Source organism: Spinacia oleracea, chromosome 5, assembly GCF_020520425.1.
Source record: "Spinacia oleracea cultivar Varoflay chromosome 5, BTI_SOV_V1, whole genome shotgun sequence".
NCBI lineage: Eukaryota > Viridiplantae > Streptophyta > Magnoliopsida > Caryophyllales > Amaranthaceae > Spinacia > Spinacia oleracea.
Window position 1 is genome coordinate 27,295,676 of NC_079491.1, and position 13,637 is coordinate 27,309,312.

The 13,637-nt window shown below is 35.3% G+C and overlaps 2 protein-coding genes across 2 annotated transcripts; both read left to right on the top strand.

The window, feature by feature from the left end:
• The first annotated feature begins 1,412 nt into the window (after positions 1-1,412).
• On the top strand, positions 1,413-8,072 carry LOC110778911 (MACPF domain-containing protein CAD1). The gene is made up of 7 exons (XM_021983450.2): positions 1,413-2,293; positions 4,628-4,866; positions 4,973-5,168; positions 5,260-5,337; positions 5,854-6,037; positions 6,140-6,303; positions 7,193-8,072. The coding sequence occupies exons 1-7, from the start codon at positions 2,036-2,038 to the stop codon at positions 7,820-7,822; spliced, it is 1,749 nt and encodes a 582-aa protein (XP_021839142.1). The 5' UTR covers positions 1,413-2,035; the 3' UTR covers positions 7,823-8,072.
• Positions 8,073-9,555: 1,483 nt separating this feature from the next.
• LOC110778912 (heat shock cognate 70 kDa protein) lies at positions 9,556-13,356 on the top strand. The gene is made up of 3 exons (XM_021983451.2): positions 9,556-9,747; positions 11,191-11,409; positions 11,585-13,356. Exons 1-3 carry the CDS (start codon positions 9,723-9,725, stop codon positions 13,054-13,056), a joined length of 1,716 nt encoding a protein of 571 aa, XP_021839143.2. The 5' UTR covers positions 9,556-9,722; the 3' UTR covers positions 13,057-13,356.
• The last annotated feature ends 281 nt before the right edge of the window (positions 13,357-13,637 follow it).

A 13,637-nucleotide genomic window follows, 5' to 3' on the forward strand; every position in this document is an offset into this window, starting at 1 on the left:
GTCTATATTAAATAGGTTTAATACATTATTTGTGCAACAATAATAAGAAACAATATTGGTGGTTCACTGGTTAGGTAATTAATTTTCCAGCATGTGTTTGGGGTTCGAATACCAAATGTCATTCATTGTTTTATTTTTATTTGCTCTGTTCCTTGATTTTTAATTTTTTACCTTTTCTTTTATTTTTTTAAAACTTTCCCCCCTCCTGTATAGTCGTGCTGTTCTTTTTTCTTTTCACTTGCTCGAGTATAATTTTTTATTTTAATGATATATTTTTTAAACTCGAGTTTGTAATAATATGCTAGCCTTTTATCTCTATAAATTTGGGACTTCGACTAAGTACTAAGATTTTGAATCACATGTACTCCTGGTTACATCAACGGTTACAATAATAAGGATGGGTTATTTCAAATACTTCGTACGAAGTATTAACTAAAAAATTAAGCAGTTATTTATGGCTTTTGAAGTTTTATATTTAATGGTGCCCTACCATTCTTAGATTTATGGGTCCTCCAATGGCTGTGTATTACAATAAAAATTTAAGTTTCTATTTTTACTACTTATATGTCATGTCAAGCAAATTTGAAATAGTTTAGCACATAAAATAGAAGGATATTGAAATTTAAATATATTGGTCCATGGGTCGGATCTATTGGGTCTAAATTTTTTAGACCCAGATCCTTATAAATGGGCCGAGTCCAACCAAATCTGAGTCGTACCTTGAATCTGTGAAACCTCATACACCATCATTGTGACCAAGTGCTTAGTCTACTTAAAAAGACTTACGGAGTATATCTTACAAACTAAAAATAAAACTCCCTAAAGCTAGAACACTTACAAATACGAGTGTGTTCCATTTACCTGAATTTTACTTATTTTTTCTGAACTTATATAAACTTATCAAAACTTACAAAGTATTTGGTGAAACCCTTTTGTTTTCCAAACTTATCTTATACTTCCTCCATTCTTTATTAAATGACACAATTTTTTTGTCACGTTTGCCAATGTAATATTTCAACCATTAATACATTTTATTATCAATGGTTAAAAATTATAAAAATTTGATATTATAAAACTATAGGATGAGACGATTATAACAAGACCCCATATGACTATTTTTTTTGTTAAGTATAAATCACAATTGATGGTCAAAGTATATTATATGAATAGTGCCAAAAGTACAATTGTGTCATTTAAAAAAGAATGGAGGAAGTATAGTTTTTTTTCCTCTATAATAAGGTGAACAAAACAGAGAAACTCATGCGCAATTCCGATCTTGACAATTCCCATTTACCCCGTACTGTATTCATTGGGTCCTCGGGGGGGAAAAAAGAACCCGAAGAAAAAGCCATTTAAACAGGGTCAAAACTAGAAAATGAAAGATAAAAAGGATGGATACTCTTCATAGATGGTAGTGTAAAATTGTAAATGTGTACTCCGTATTCCGTAATAGTGAGTCAGTGATCGTAGTTGAGTGGACAAGTCACAAGTCAATGTTTATTTTGGACAACTTTAACAATCAGGCAATCGTGGAGAGAGAAACACTACTACTCGTACTATACAACTGCTTATTGCAGATTCTAGAGAGAGAAGCTAACAAACAAACAAACAAAGTTGCTCCGAAATGAATTGGGATTCAAGATCTAGAGAAGTGAGAAACGAGATTTTCTGGAATTTGTCATCGTAATTCCTCCGTATCATCTTTGGAAGATGTCTTTTTGAGGGTCAATTATAAAAAAAAAGTTTCTTCTTTTACTTGGAAATTGAAACTGGGTTACTGTGAATTTGGTCATGAATTTCATTGGAAATTTCTGCACCAAATACCCATTTGAAGTTTTGAGATTGGGACCTAATTCTCCGTTTCCTTTTTTTATGGGATTTTTGCCAATTTCTGGGTTTCTACAAAAATCCCTAATTAATTAGGGTTTTGGGTATTCAATATGACCCTTTAATTTTCTGGGTTAGTTTTAAATTTGAAAGATTACGTCCTTTTTTTTGTTAATTTATTTTTTTGGGGTTTTGGGTTTTAGCTGAAATGGATGGAAATGAAGCAGCTTTGCATACAGCTATTAATGCAATTCAAGCTTTGGGAAGGGGTTTTGATTTAAACTTTGATACGAGGTTGTTGTATTGCAAAGGGATTGCTGGGTCTAGGTTACTCCAAGTTGATGAAGAACCCACTTGGGATTTAAGGTTGTCTAATCATTTGATTATCCCTAATGTTCCTAGGGCTATCAAGAATGAACCCTGCATGCCTGGTCGAGAGAGTTTTGGTGTTTGTTCTTATGATGAGGTAATTCTTTGTTGTCTTTCAAAAGTTTAATCAGAAGTTTTACTAGTTTAGTTGATGGTGTAAAGAGTGGATTTTTGTTGAGTTGCATTTTGTTATTTGGTGTATTGGAGAGTCACAGAAGGGTGGAGGTGGGGATAGGATTCGATCCTAGGTCTTGGGTACGCCTTTTACCAGCTAAGCTAGGTAGCATCCACTATATATCCATTTTGTGATTTGTGGGTTTAGTTGTAATGTCAGATCATTAACGTTGATCAACAAAGGTTAATATTGTGTTTCTGTTTAAGTATCTTAAATTTAGCAATTTTGTTGTTATGTTGGTGATGGTTGCTGACCTTGTTGTATTCTGAATTGCATCTTTTATATGTTTTTCTTATCGGTTTTTGGTAACTGTAATCTCAATTTAGAGAGCATTTATGTGGTTTTTTGGTTTCATTGGCTGAGCAACATAGGCTGCTGCTGATATAGAGGGGAAGGTTTATTAAAATGATTGGTATTTGTGGCTTGAGAGGTAGGACCCTCTTTAGTTTTCGCTGTCTAATTTCAATATACCGCCTTTGTCACTGGATCGTTATTGTGTTTGTGACCGTGGGCAGACGGTTGAAAGGATTGAGTTAGGCTACATGTAAGCTCAGTCATTTGTGTACACGGTGATTTTTGTTGAGCTTATTAGATAGTGTATTTGCTTGAAGTGGGATGATTATTCATACTGCATGATCATGCACATGGAATTTATGCTACTCGTGGTCTCATGTTAAGTTCTGTAGGAGGTCTTGGATATCGGAATTTCAATCAAAGAAGGCTATTTGAGAGATGAATAGGTTCTTTTTTCAGAGGTCTTGGATATTGATTCTTATGCATTTCATTTAAGTCTGAGAAATGCTAGTTTGGTGCAGACGCAACGGAAATGATTGTTAATCATGGAATGTCCTGCAAAATGCCCTCAAGTACAATTGAATAATTGATATATTTATCAACCTTGGAGTTCCATGCATAAGAAACTTACTGAATCTGAATGTGAATTGTCAAACAATATAATAAATGCTTGATTACAAGATTGAAGCTGACAGAATTGTTATGGGGGATTTGGTGGTCTACAGAGGATTCATGAAAAGGATGATTTGATTCACGAATGTTTCGGAAAATTTATGTCATGGGAAACTTACAAGTTTAAAGCATAAGATTAAGCCATGATAGACAAATTTGCTACATGTAACTGAAAACTTGAGAGTAACTTTGGTTATCTGGGCCGGTGTAGTGGTCGGATACAAAAGGTCTTGCGCGCACTAGGTGTACAATAAATTTATTGTACACCAAGATAACTTTTACCTATTTTTTTGTAACTTTAACCTAGTTTTGATTAACTTTTATATTAGTAAAAAAATGTAGATAGATAAACATTTTAAAGAGTTAAATGATTAATTTTATAAATTATTAGTGATTTTGAAGAAACAATTTTTATTAAAATGAAAAAATTTATCAATAAAAATTGGATAACTTTTACATATATAAGTTTAACTTTTAGACATTTTGAGTTAACTTTTACTTTGGTGTACAATATTTATTGTACAACCATTGTAAATAAGAATTTGTGGGTCGGATATGGTTTATTAGTTTAGGATTATCTGCTTTCTACTAGGAAGCCTGAGTTCTGGACTCTGAGTGATCGTGGTGGATTCTAAGTGAGTTTCGCTAAGGATGCTAAGCTGATTTTTATTCTCTGTTCATTGATATAGAGAATAGAGACGGGTAATTGTATCTTTAAGAAAGAGAAGGCAAATGAGTGTTTTGGGCTAATATTTAGGTAGATTGATACTATGAACTGACACGATGAACAGTGAATGTGGAATTGATTAAATGTAAGCTTGATACTGCATGAAAAATTGGAATGTTATCTGAAAACTAGCAGGAGAAGGGCAAGGCACTATGTCATGGATAGACACTAAAAGGGAGTTTGTAGAGGAGGAAAATGTTTTTTTTAAATGCAAAAAAGAGCGCTACCATTTGCAATATATGGAGTTCTAGCATCGTATGAGCCGAATTTTTGATTCAGAAGTCATGTGATGATCTCTGCACACAACTCATCCTCTGTTTATATTATTCAAAAAAATTGATTTTCATTGACCCAAGACTCCCAACTAACTTTTGTTGGGAATGGTACTAGATACTTGTTGATTTTTTTGGCCTTTTAAAAATAAAAATTATATTAATCTTTACATGTTTCCCCTGTTTGGATCTGCTTACGGTTTCCCTTTTCATCCCCATCAGTCTAAGGCATGCTATGTCAATTTATTTGTTAGGCCATTCTAATCCATCTTTCATGATACATTGCATCAGATGGTGAAGCACTTTAATAAAAAGGCCGAGCTAATGGCTAGCATTCCTCTTGGAAGCTTTAATTCTGCGTTTAATTTTACTGGTTCGAAGCACATTGATGCAGCATCCACCAAATCCTTATCAGTTGATGGGTTTGTCATCCCACTTGCCAAATTTCAACTTACTAAGTCTTCGTGGGTCCTGCAAGAGAATGTTATAAGGGCTATCCCTGTTTTGTGGGACCCACCTTCATTAGCTAGGTATGAGCGTTTGCTGAATTGTTGCTTTGGTTGGTATAAGAAATTACCGGGTTGTGTATTGTGATGCCCTCTAAATGCTTCTGATAACTTTTTTTTTGGTTTCCAGTTTTATTGAAAACTTTGGGACACATGTTATTACATCAGTTACCATCGGTGGTAAAGATGTAATTTATGTTAAACAGCAACAGTCGTCGCCTTTATCCGCAACGGAAATGAAAAACTATGTTCAAGAGATTGGAAACCAGAGGTTTATGCAAACGCAAACTCCTACAAGTTCAGGTCCAATTAGAGTAAAGGATAAGGCTAGTCTCAGAATGTTTCTTCTATTGGTTTTCTCCATCAATATGAGTTGTCATATTTTAGACTCAGTTCTCATGCTCATTTTTTTTACAGGTTGGTGATTCAGGCTTGTTCAACAGCCAAGGAATATATCCACAACCGACAAATGTTCTCTCTCTAAATGGAAAAGAAGTAAGGACAAGGACTTTAATGCTTTCCTATTAAAGAAATCCGTATATGATTGTGGAACACATGTTGCTTTCTCTGGGATTAGCCAGATGTATTATTTCTTTATTTTCTTTGGGAATTTTCACCAAGGAACAGGTTTAATATGAGTCTCAAACTGAGACGATATCACTACTTTTAGGGATTCAATTATCAACATTAATCAAGAACACAAAAGTAAAAGGAAAGAGCAATTGTGATTTTGAGTAATAAGTTTGATGATTGAATTCCCAATTAAGGGCTTTATCGTCTCAATTAGGGGCTTACAGCGTACCTTAGGGCCGTAGTGGTACCTGGTGTTTTTTAAAACAGTAGGGGTACCAGTTGAATATGATTACATCTCAGGGTACCATGTGAAGATTCCCATTTTCTTTTCATCTCTGTTGTTTTGAGTGTTGACGTGTTCACTACACAGTACATCCTCAATACCTGCTCATCTGGCCATTAAATGTTACTGAAAATGCAAAATTGTTGGCCATGCAGGACATCACTGTCATTTTTAGGCGGAGAGGCGGTGATGATCTGGAGCAAAGTCACAAACAATGGTCTAGGACTGTGCAGTCTTCTCCGGACGTCATCGAAATGACCTTTGTCCCTATAACTGATCTGATTAAAGATGTAGCAAGAAAAGAACATCTCAGCCGAGCAATTAGTCTCTATCTCGAATGTAAGCTGTCACCATATTGGAAAAAGTGCTCTGTAGCACGAACTGATAACAGTTATTCTGTTTACAAGCATACAAAATTCATATAACTAACTATATTTGCAGACAAACCTCCGATCGAGGAGCTAAGATATTTTCTGGAGTTTCAAATACCTCGGGTATGGGCTCCTATGCACGATAGGCTTCCTGGTCAGCAACGAAAGGAACCTGTGTGTCCATCTTTGCAGTTTAGTTTAATGGGGCAGAAGCTTTATGTCAGCCAAGAGCAGGTAATCTTTCAATTTTAATTGCATGTATTATGAAATATGCCTTGCCTAGCGAATTACCATGGCAAGACTAATACTTCCCGTGTAGCTTCTTCCTCGTCCTTGAAACTGAACAGTGGCAAATGATTTCATCGAGTATTTTTCCCTGGATCATGGAAGATATTATTGTTAGTTTGATAGTATGGAACATATTTATTTGAGTTAGCTTGGTTAGACTGTTTGATGTATGTGGTTCATTTATGTGATGATTTTGTGCACTCTCCTTTTTTCTATTTCAGAAAAATCAACTGTTTTGTGCTAAATAAAATCTCTCTTGTGGCTAAATATATTTAAAAACAAAATGTTTTTATTCTACACCTTTTTTGTTCTTCATAAAGTTTTACTGTCCCTCTGTTTGCCAATTTCATGTACACTTCCTTTCTGGTTTGTTTTACAGAATATTTAACATCTCATTTTTGGTAAGTGTGTCTTCTCTATCCTTCCCGTCATCACATTGGCAAGAATCCCAAACATTGTCTTTCGCATTGCATGAGCTTTCTGTTTCGCTATGTTAAAATAATTGGCAAATGGAGGGAGTAATATATTTTGGGTGAGGAAAGCTTATTTCTGTGGATTTGCTTATATGTGGAGGATTGAGATACATGTCACATTAGATCTGAACTAGGATGAGATGAAGAGTTAGGGGATCGAAACAGAGAAATATTATCAACTAAGAGGAAAATATTTTACCCCAAGTTTCTTATTGCGTTTCTATCAAGAAACAAAAACAATGTTGTTTCTTCTCAACCAAAAACTGAAAAAAGTTGTTCAGATAACCGGCCCACTCGATGTTCAGTGCTTTCTATTGTATTTTTATGTTTACTTCTCATGCATTTTTATCACGTATATACAGGTTTCTGTTGGGCGCAAACCTGTAACTGGACTGAGATTATTTTTAGATGGAGCCAAGCAGAATCGATTGAGCATACATCTTCAGCACCTGGCATCTCTCCCAAAAATTCTGTTACCATACTGGGACTCTCATGTAGCAATTGGTGCACCCAAATGGCGTGGACCTGAGGAACAAGATAGCCGGTGGTTCGAACCCGTGAAATGGAAGAACTTCTCTCATGTTAGTACCGCCCCTATAGAAAGCCCTGAGACCTTTGCCGGAGAGCTTTCTGGGGTCCACGTTGTCACAGGAGCTCAACTTGGTGTGTGGGATTTTGGTTCAAGAAATGTCTTGTACATGAAACTCCTCTACTCTAGGCTTCCAGGATGCACTATAAGGAGGTCATTGTGGGATCATTCTCCGACAGAAAAACCAAAGAAATCGGGTAGTGCAGAAAGCACTTCTAGTAACTCAAGCTCGGGTTCGTCAGAAACTGTCAACAGTAATAAGTTGGCAAAACTCGTAGACATGTCAGAAATGGCAAAAGGGCCAGAACATCTTCCAAGTCATTGGTTGGTAACGGGTGGAAAACTAGGGATTGAGAAAGGGAAGATTGTTTTGAGAGTGAAGTATTCATTGTTGAATTATTGAAGAGTAAGTTTGATGGGTTTTGTGCAGTTGTGGCTTCTTGTTTGATGTTTAATGTAAGTGAATTAAATTTTAGTAGTAATTTGTTGTCTGGTTATTAGGGACTGGATGCGTATTATTTTTTTTTCCAATTTTGGTGTTAGTTATTTATTCAGGTATCATTGTAAAGTTTGTAGATAATGCTAATTTTGCTTGTATAAGTGACCTTGAAAACAACGTTCAAGTTTTCTAAAAGCTCCCAATTCTCAGGCCATTGAATCTCTCATCTAATTGGAACTTTAGTTATTGGAGTGCAATGGTTTGCTGTTCGACCTGAAGTTTGATCTCAGTCAAATAAAATTATTAGCAATTAGATGTAGTAATGCAATAGAAGTGGAGGTATATAAAACGTACGACGAGTCATAACAGACTAATGATGTTTATACTTTATATGGTGTTGGGAGATTAATGTTTTGATGATTTACGTCCTTTACTTTGGTGGTGTTGATGATTTACGTAGAATTAGTTTCATTTTGAAGTTGTATTATGAAATCTGAGCTTGTTGATTTTACTCCTTTGTCCCTCGGCTTATAAATATAATGGTGGGATGAGTGTTGTAGTTCCAAAGAATACACCCCTTCCGTCCTACAGTGTACAGCCTACAGTTACACCACTGTATTTGTTAAATTAAAATTGATTGAACCTGCAATTCTCCTTGCTGCTTTTCTCTTATGTTAGATTATTCCAGTGCTTAGTAAGAAATCTTATTCACTATAACTTTTGTCATTTCTTTGCTAATTGATAGCTAAACAATCATGCACTCAACCTCGTAATTAGCTTGCATGTGGATATGAACTTGAGGTTCAAGCCATGACCCAAGGATGGCAGGTACGTGACCACTGGTATGGATTATTTTGACATCACTAGCGCTTGAAACCTGGCCATCTCTGCAGACCACAGAAGCACCACCAACAAAGGCCAACCACCAGTCAAATTCACTCTATGGACTCTAAATACGAGGTTAAGGCTGGATCACGCCAGATGAAACTGATCAACCACAGCGGCCACCACCAACATTATTAGGTTATACTTCATCTTATTCTTTAAATTGGCCTTCATTTTCCAATAAACAACACTTTCAATCATACTTCGCAATTACACACGGTAGACGTACACATAACAATCATATACACCACTACAATGTACTCCCTCTGTCCGTTAATACTCGACCTGTTTTGAACGGACACGCATGCCGATGCACAACTTTGACCACCAATTTCTTTAACTACATATTATAAAAAACTTATTAAAATATTAATATTTTCAAAATATATATTAAGATGAAGCCAACAATATATTATATACTAACATTTATTTTTATATACTAGATATAAAATAGGGTCAAAGTGAATTATGTGAATAGTGCAAAAAGTCAAAACAGGCCGAGTATTAAGGGACGGAGGGAGTATAGTGCATTATTTAGTTCTACCATCTTGTCATATAAATAGTATGAATTTTTAAGCAAGGCAACCAACCCAAAATTAACCAAATTAAGGACAATAAATTGGTTTTGGTTTGTACATAGCCTATGAACAGGGGATTTCCAAAATCAATAAGGGCATATTTGATTTTTTCAGAGTTTGTAAAAAAAACGATCTTTATTTCCTGATTAATATATGTTGTAATTTGCCAGTGTCAAAAAAATAAATAAAAAAATATTGATTTCCGCACTCCCACTACAAGAGTAGCTTAAATATCTTTGGAGTGGTAAAAGCCTAAAACAACTTCTTTGCGGTAAACAAGTAAACAGTTCTTGACTTGTTCTCACTACGGAGCTCACTCAACCTTATATTTCTGCTGAAATTTCCAAATTTTACACTCATATTCTCTCATCAAAAACCTTTCTACGCAGAAATCAAGAAAAATGAAACCCAATCGCAACAACAAGGGTGAATTTCTCTCTCTTCTTTAACAAATTCATCCTATTTTTACCCTGTTTAATTATTGTATTAAATTAATGCTTCATTTTATCTTAATTAAGCAGCTGCTTTTAATGCTTAAATGGAAATAATTAATCCATAATTACATCTAATGGTGTGTCAAAATCAAAATCCTAGCCCACCTTAAACTTTGATCATGAAAATGCATCTTTTTTTGGATGATTTTTTAATTATTGCCTTTAATTATGCAAAAAAGTTGCTAATTTTATTGATTTTCAAGGTAAATGATTGTTTTAGTTGTTGTTTCTCACCTAAACCCTTGTTTAAGTGTTTCTTAAAGCATCTCCAATGGTTGTAGCTAGGGACTTGCTTGCAATTTTTAGAAATTCCAAGCTACTAGCTTGACCATTAGAGTTGAAATAATAAATTAGCTTGGCCAAACAAATTAGCTTATTTAAGCTAATTTGCTTGAAAAAACTTGGGCAATGAAATAATATTAAATTAAATTAAATTAAAATATTGATTGACAAATATGACTACATTAAATATCAAGCTAGTAATTAACCACTAGGATACTAACTAGCTAGAAAGGGGAGTAGCTTGAAATATTTTGAAAGAATAACATAATTATGTATTAATTTCTACTCCCTCCGTATTTATTTAAGAGATACACTTGGTCGGGCACGAGTATTAAGAAAAAGAATTGAATAAAATAAAGTAATAAACAAGTGTGGTTGGGTAGATATTTTAATAAGTAAAACAAGTGGGGATCATGTCATTTTAGGGGATGGGGGATGGAGATTGGGGGTAGATGTATTATTTAATTAGATAGTGGGGTTGATAAGTTACTAAAAATGGCAAATGTATCTCTTAAATAAATACGTCCGAAAAAGGCAAGTGTATCCTTAAATAAATACAGAGGGAGTATTATTTTCAGGTTAATTGAATAACATTTAGGTTAATTATTTTTATTAGTTTCTGCAACAAAAGTACAAAACAAAGGGGTTATTGTAGATTATATGGTGTAGAATGTGTAGATTGTGCATTTGTGCTTGTTCGAAAGAGCAAGATCGTGCCCTCTTGGTATTACGAATGATTTGGCGACGTTCGGTTAGTACCATTTTGTTGATCTTGTTTAGAGTAGTTCCTGTCATTGTAACATTGTAAGTTTGTAACATATAAGAGGTTTGCAATTCACGCCTATAACATTTATGATAATATTGATGCTTTAATTTGGAGTTTTGGACCTAAAATATGAAACAATTTAATAAATAGACTATTACGGCATTGGACATTTGGACGCTTATCATTTCCTTGCACTATTTGCGAGTCTGATAGATTAAAATAGCTACATCCTACTATGTGTTCGTTTCGTTAGTAATCAAGCAAAGTATAATGTGTTTTGTAGTTTGTAATTAAAAGTGATGATCTATTCGACTTGTTTTTTGTTAGTTTCACCTGTGGAAAAAGTGCAATGCCACGCAATTGGGATCGATTTGGGGACAACAAACTCATGTGCTGCAGTGTGGAAACGTGGTCGTGTTGAGATTATTGCTAATGACAAGGGCAGCCGAACTACACCATCCTGTGTCTCCTTCACTGAAACTGAACACCTCACTGGGGATGCAGCCAAGAATCAGATTGGCTTAAACTCTGCTAATACCATCTACGGTTTGCTCCTCATCCCTGTACTAAATTTTAGTGTGTTCTATCAGTAAATCAAGGCATCGTTGAGTCATTGGCATGTTAAAGTTATCAATCATCGTTTTATTGTACTACCTACTTGTCTATTTTCATGAAATTCCACAAGTACATAAAACATACCTTTACATATACCGGGTAACAGGTGTAACGAGGCTTATAGGAAGGACATTTAGCGATGAATCAGTACAGCATAACATGAAACTGTGGCCGTTTAAGGTTGTTGCTGGTATTGAAACTAAAAAAGACAGGAAGCCAATGATTGCAGTCAGCCACAAGGGTGAAGAGAAACAGTTTTCTGCTGAGGAGATATCAGCTATGGTGCTGATGAAGATGAAGGAGAGCGCTGAATGTTATCTTGGTTCAAAAGTGACAGATGCAGTTGTAACTGTTCCTGCTCACTTTAATGCTTCACAGAGGCAGGCAACCAAAGATGCGGGTGATATAGCAGGCCTCAATGTCATTCGTATTATAAATGAGCCAGTAGCAGCTGCAGTAGCTTACGCTGTTAACAAGAGAAAGCAAACATCAACCAAGTTGGCAGAGAAAGTAATTATTTTCGACTTTGGTGGGGGGACTCTTGATGTGTGTTTGCTTACCATTGACAAGCATGACTTTAAAGTTAAAGCTATAGTTGGTGATGCCTACCTTGGTGGAGATGATATTGATGATAGAATGGTGAGTCACTTTGCGGGATATTTTGAAAGGAAACATGGTAAGGACATCAGTGGAAATCCTAGGGCTCTTGCGAGGTTAAGAACTGCTTGTGAAAGAGCAAAGAGGGAACTTTCTTCAGCTTGTGAGACGACCATTGAGATTAATTGCCTTTTCGAGTCCATTGATTTCTTTTCTGTTGTCAGTCGTTCACTTTTTGAGAAGTTGAATGTTGATTTGTTCAAGAGATGTATCGATTGTGTGAAGAAATGTGTGCAGGATGGTGAAATGAAAATGAGTGATATTCACACGGTTGTCCTCGTTGGTGGGTCGTCCAGAATCCCCAAGGTCCAACAAATGTTGCAGGACCTTTTCGAGGGAAAGAAGCTCTACAGAGACATTAACCCTGATGAGTCAGTCGCGTATGGAGCTGCAATCCTTTCCAAAATGCTGTGTGGTGAGAAAAATACTTCAAACTGTAAATTTGCTGATCTTACTCCTTTGTCCCTGGGTGTTGAGGTTTATGGTGGTTGGATGAGTGTTGTAGTTCCGAAGAACATAACCATCCCAACCAAAAAGACAAGAGGGTACACCACTAAATATGACAACCAGACCACCATCAGATTTTCAGTGTACGAAGGTGAGAAACTCAAAGCTATAGAGAACAAGCTCTTAGACGAGTTTGATTTCACCGACATTCCTAAAGCACCTGCAGGTATACCGAAATTTGATGTCTATTTTGACATCAACAGCCTTGGTATCCTGACAGTGACAGCAGAGTATAGAGGCACAACCAACAAACAGCAAATCACCATTACTAATTGTAGCAGCACGGGCCAGTTTAAGATTGCGCTTGAAAGGATGATTAAAGATACTAACAAGATAAACCCTAACAACTTTATGGCATTTGCAGGTGCAATGCTCAAAAGCATTCGCAACAAGTTGAAGCAGATGGCTTGCTGAGCTACTTTTATATCTGAGACAGATAGGCTACTATCGCGAACTCATTAAGCAACGCTTATAATAGACAGCAGATGTTGTGGTACTTAGTTTAAGTTTAATACATAGAATAGAATGTTTCAATTTGGAATATTGCTACAATATTAACCTCTGAAGTGTGATATAGACCTTGCAGTTATCCAAGTTAAGAATATGTTAATGCTAAGATTTTGCTAAGAGCGCGTGATATATTACTTCCTTCTTGTTTGTGTAAAAACTAAAAAGGTTTATTGAAAGCATAGTAAGTTACAATTCTTTCTCTCAGTAGAATGTTGCATTTCACAATAAGAAAAGTTCGAGGCTAGAAATTTGATATAGGCTTTGTTTTGGTAGAAATGAATTGGATGGAAAAATATGTTTTCATGTGTTTGGTTGCAAAAATTATATGGGATTTGAAGGGAAAGGAAGGGAAATGGAAGGAAAACGTCATAAATAACACAAATTCTTATTTACAATGGATGTACAATAAATATTGTACACCCGAGTAAAAGTTAACTCAAAATGCTTAAAAGTTAGGCATATATATATGTAAAAGTTATCTATTT

Excerpts from the sequence above, each read along its gene's own strand:
- LOC110778911 (XM_021983450.2), top strand. The coding sequence starts at position 2,036 with ATGGATGGAAATGAAGCAGCTTTGCATACAGCTATTAATGCAATTCAA. Across the intron at positions 5,169-5,259 it reads CAATTAGAGTAAAGGATAAG|GTTGGTGATTCAGGCTTGTT; the intron begins GCTAGTCTCAGA and ends TTTTTTTTACAG. Across the intron at positions 6,038-6,139 it reads AATTAGTCTCTATCTCGAAT|ACAAACCTCCGATCGAGGAG; the intron begins GTAAGCTGTCAC and ends CTATATTTGCAG.
- LOC110778912 (XM_021983451.2), top strand. The coding sequence starts at position 9,723 with ATGAAACCCAATCGCAACAACAAGG. Across the intron at positions 9,748-11,190 it reads ACCCAATCGCAACAACAAGG|TTTCACCTGTGGAAAAAGTG; the intron begins GTGAATTTCTCT and ends GTTTTTTGTTAG. Across the intron at positions 11,410-11,584 it reads CTCTGCTAATACCATCTACG|GTGTAACGAGGCTTATAGGA; the intron begins GTTTGCTCCTCA and ends ACCGGGTAACAG.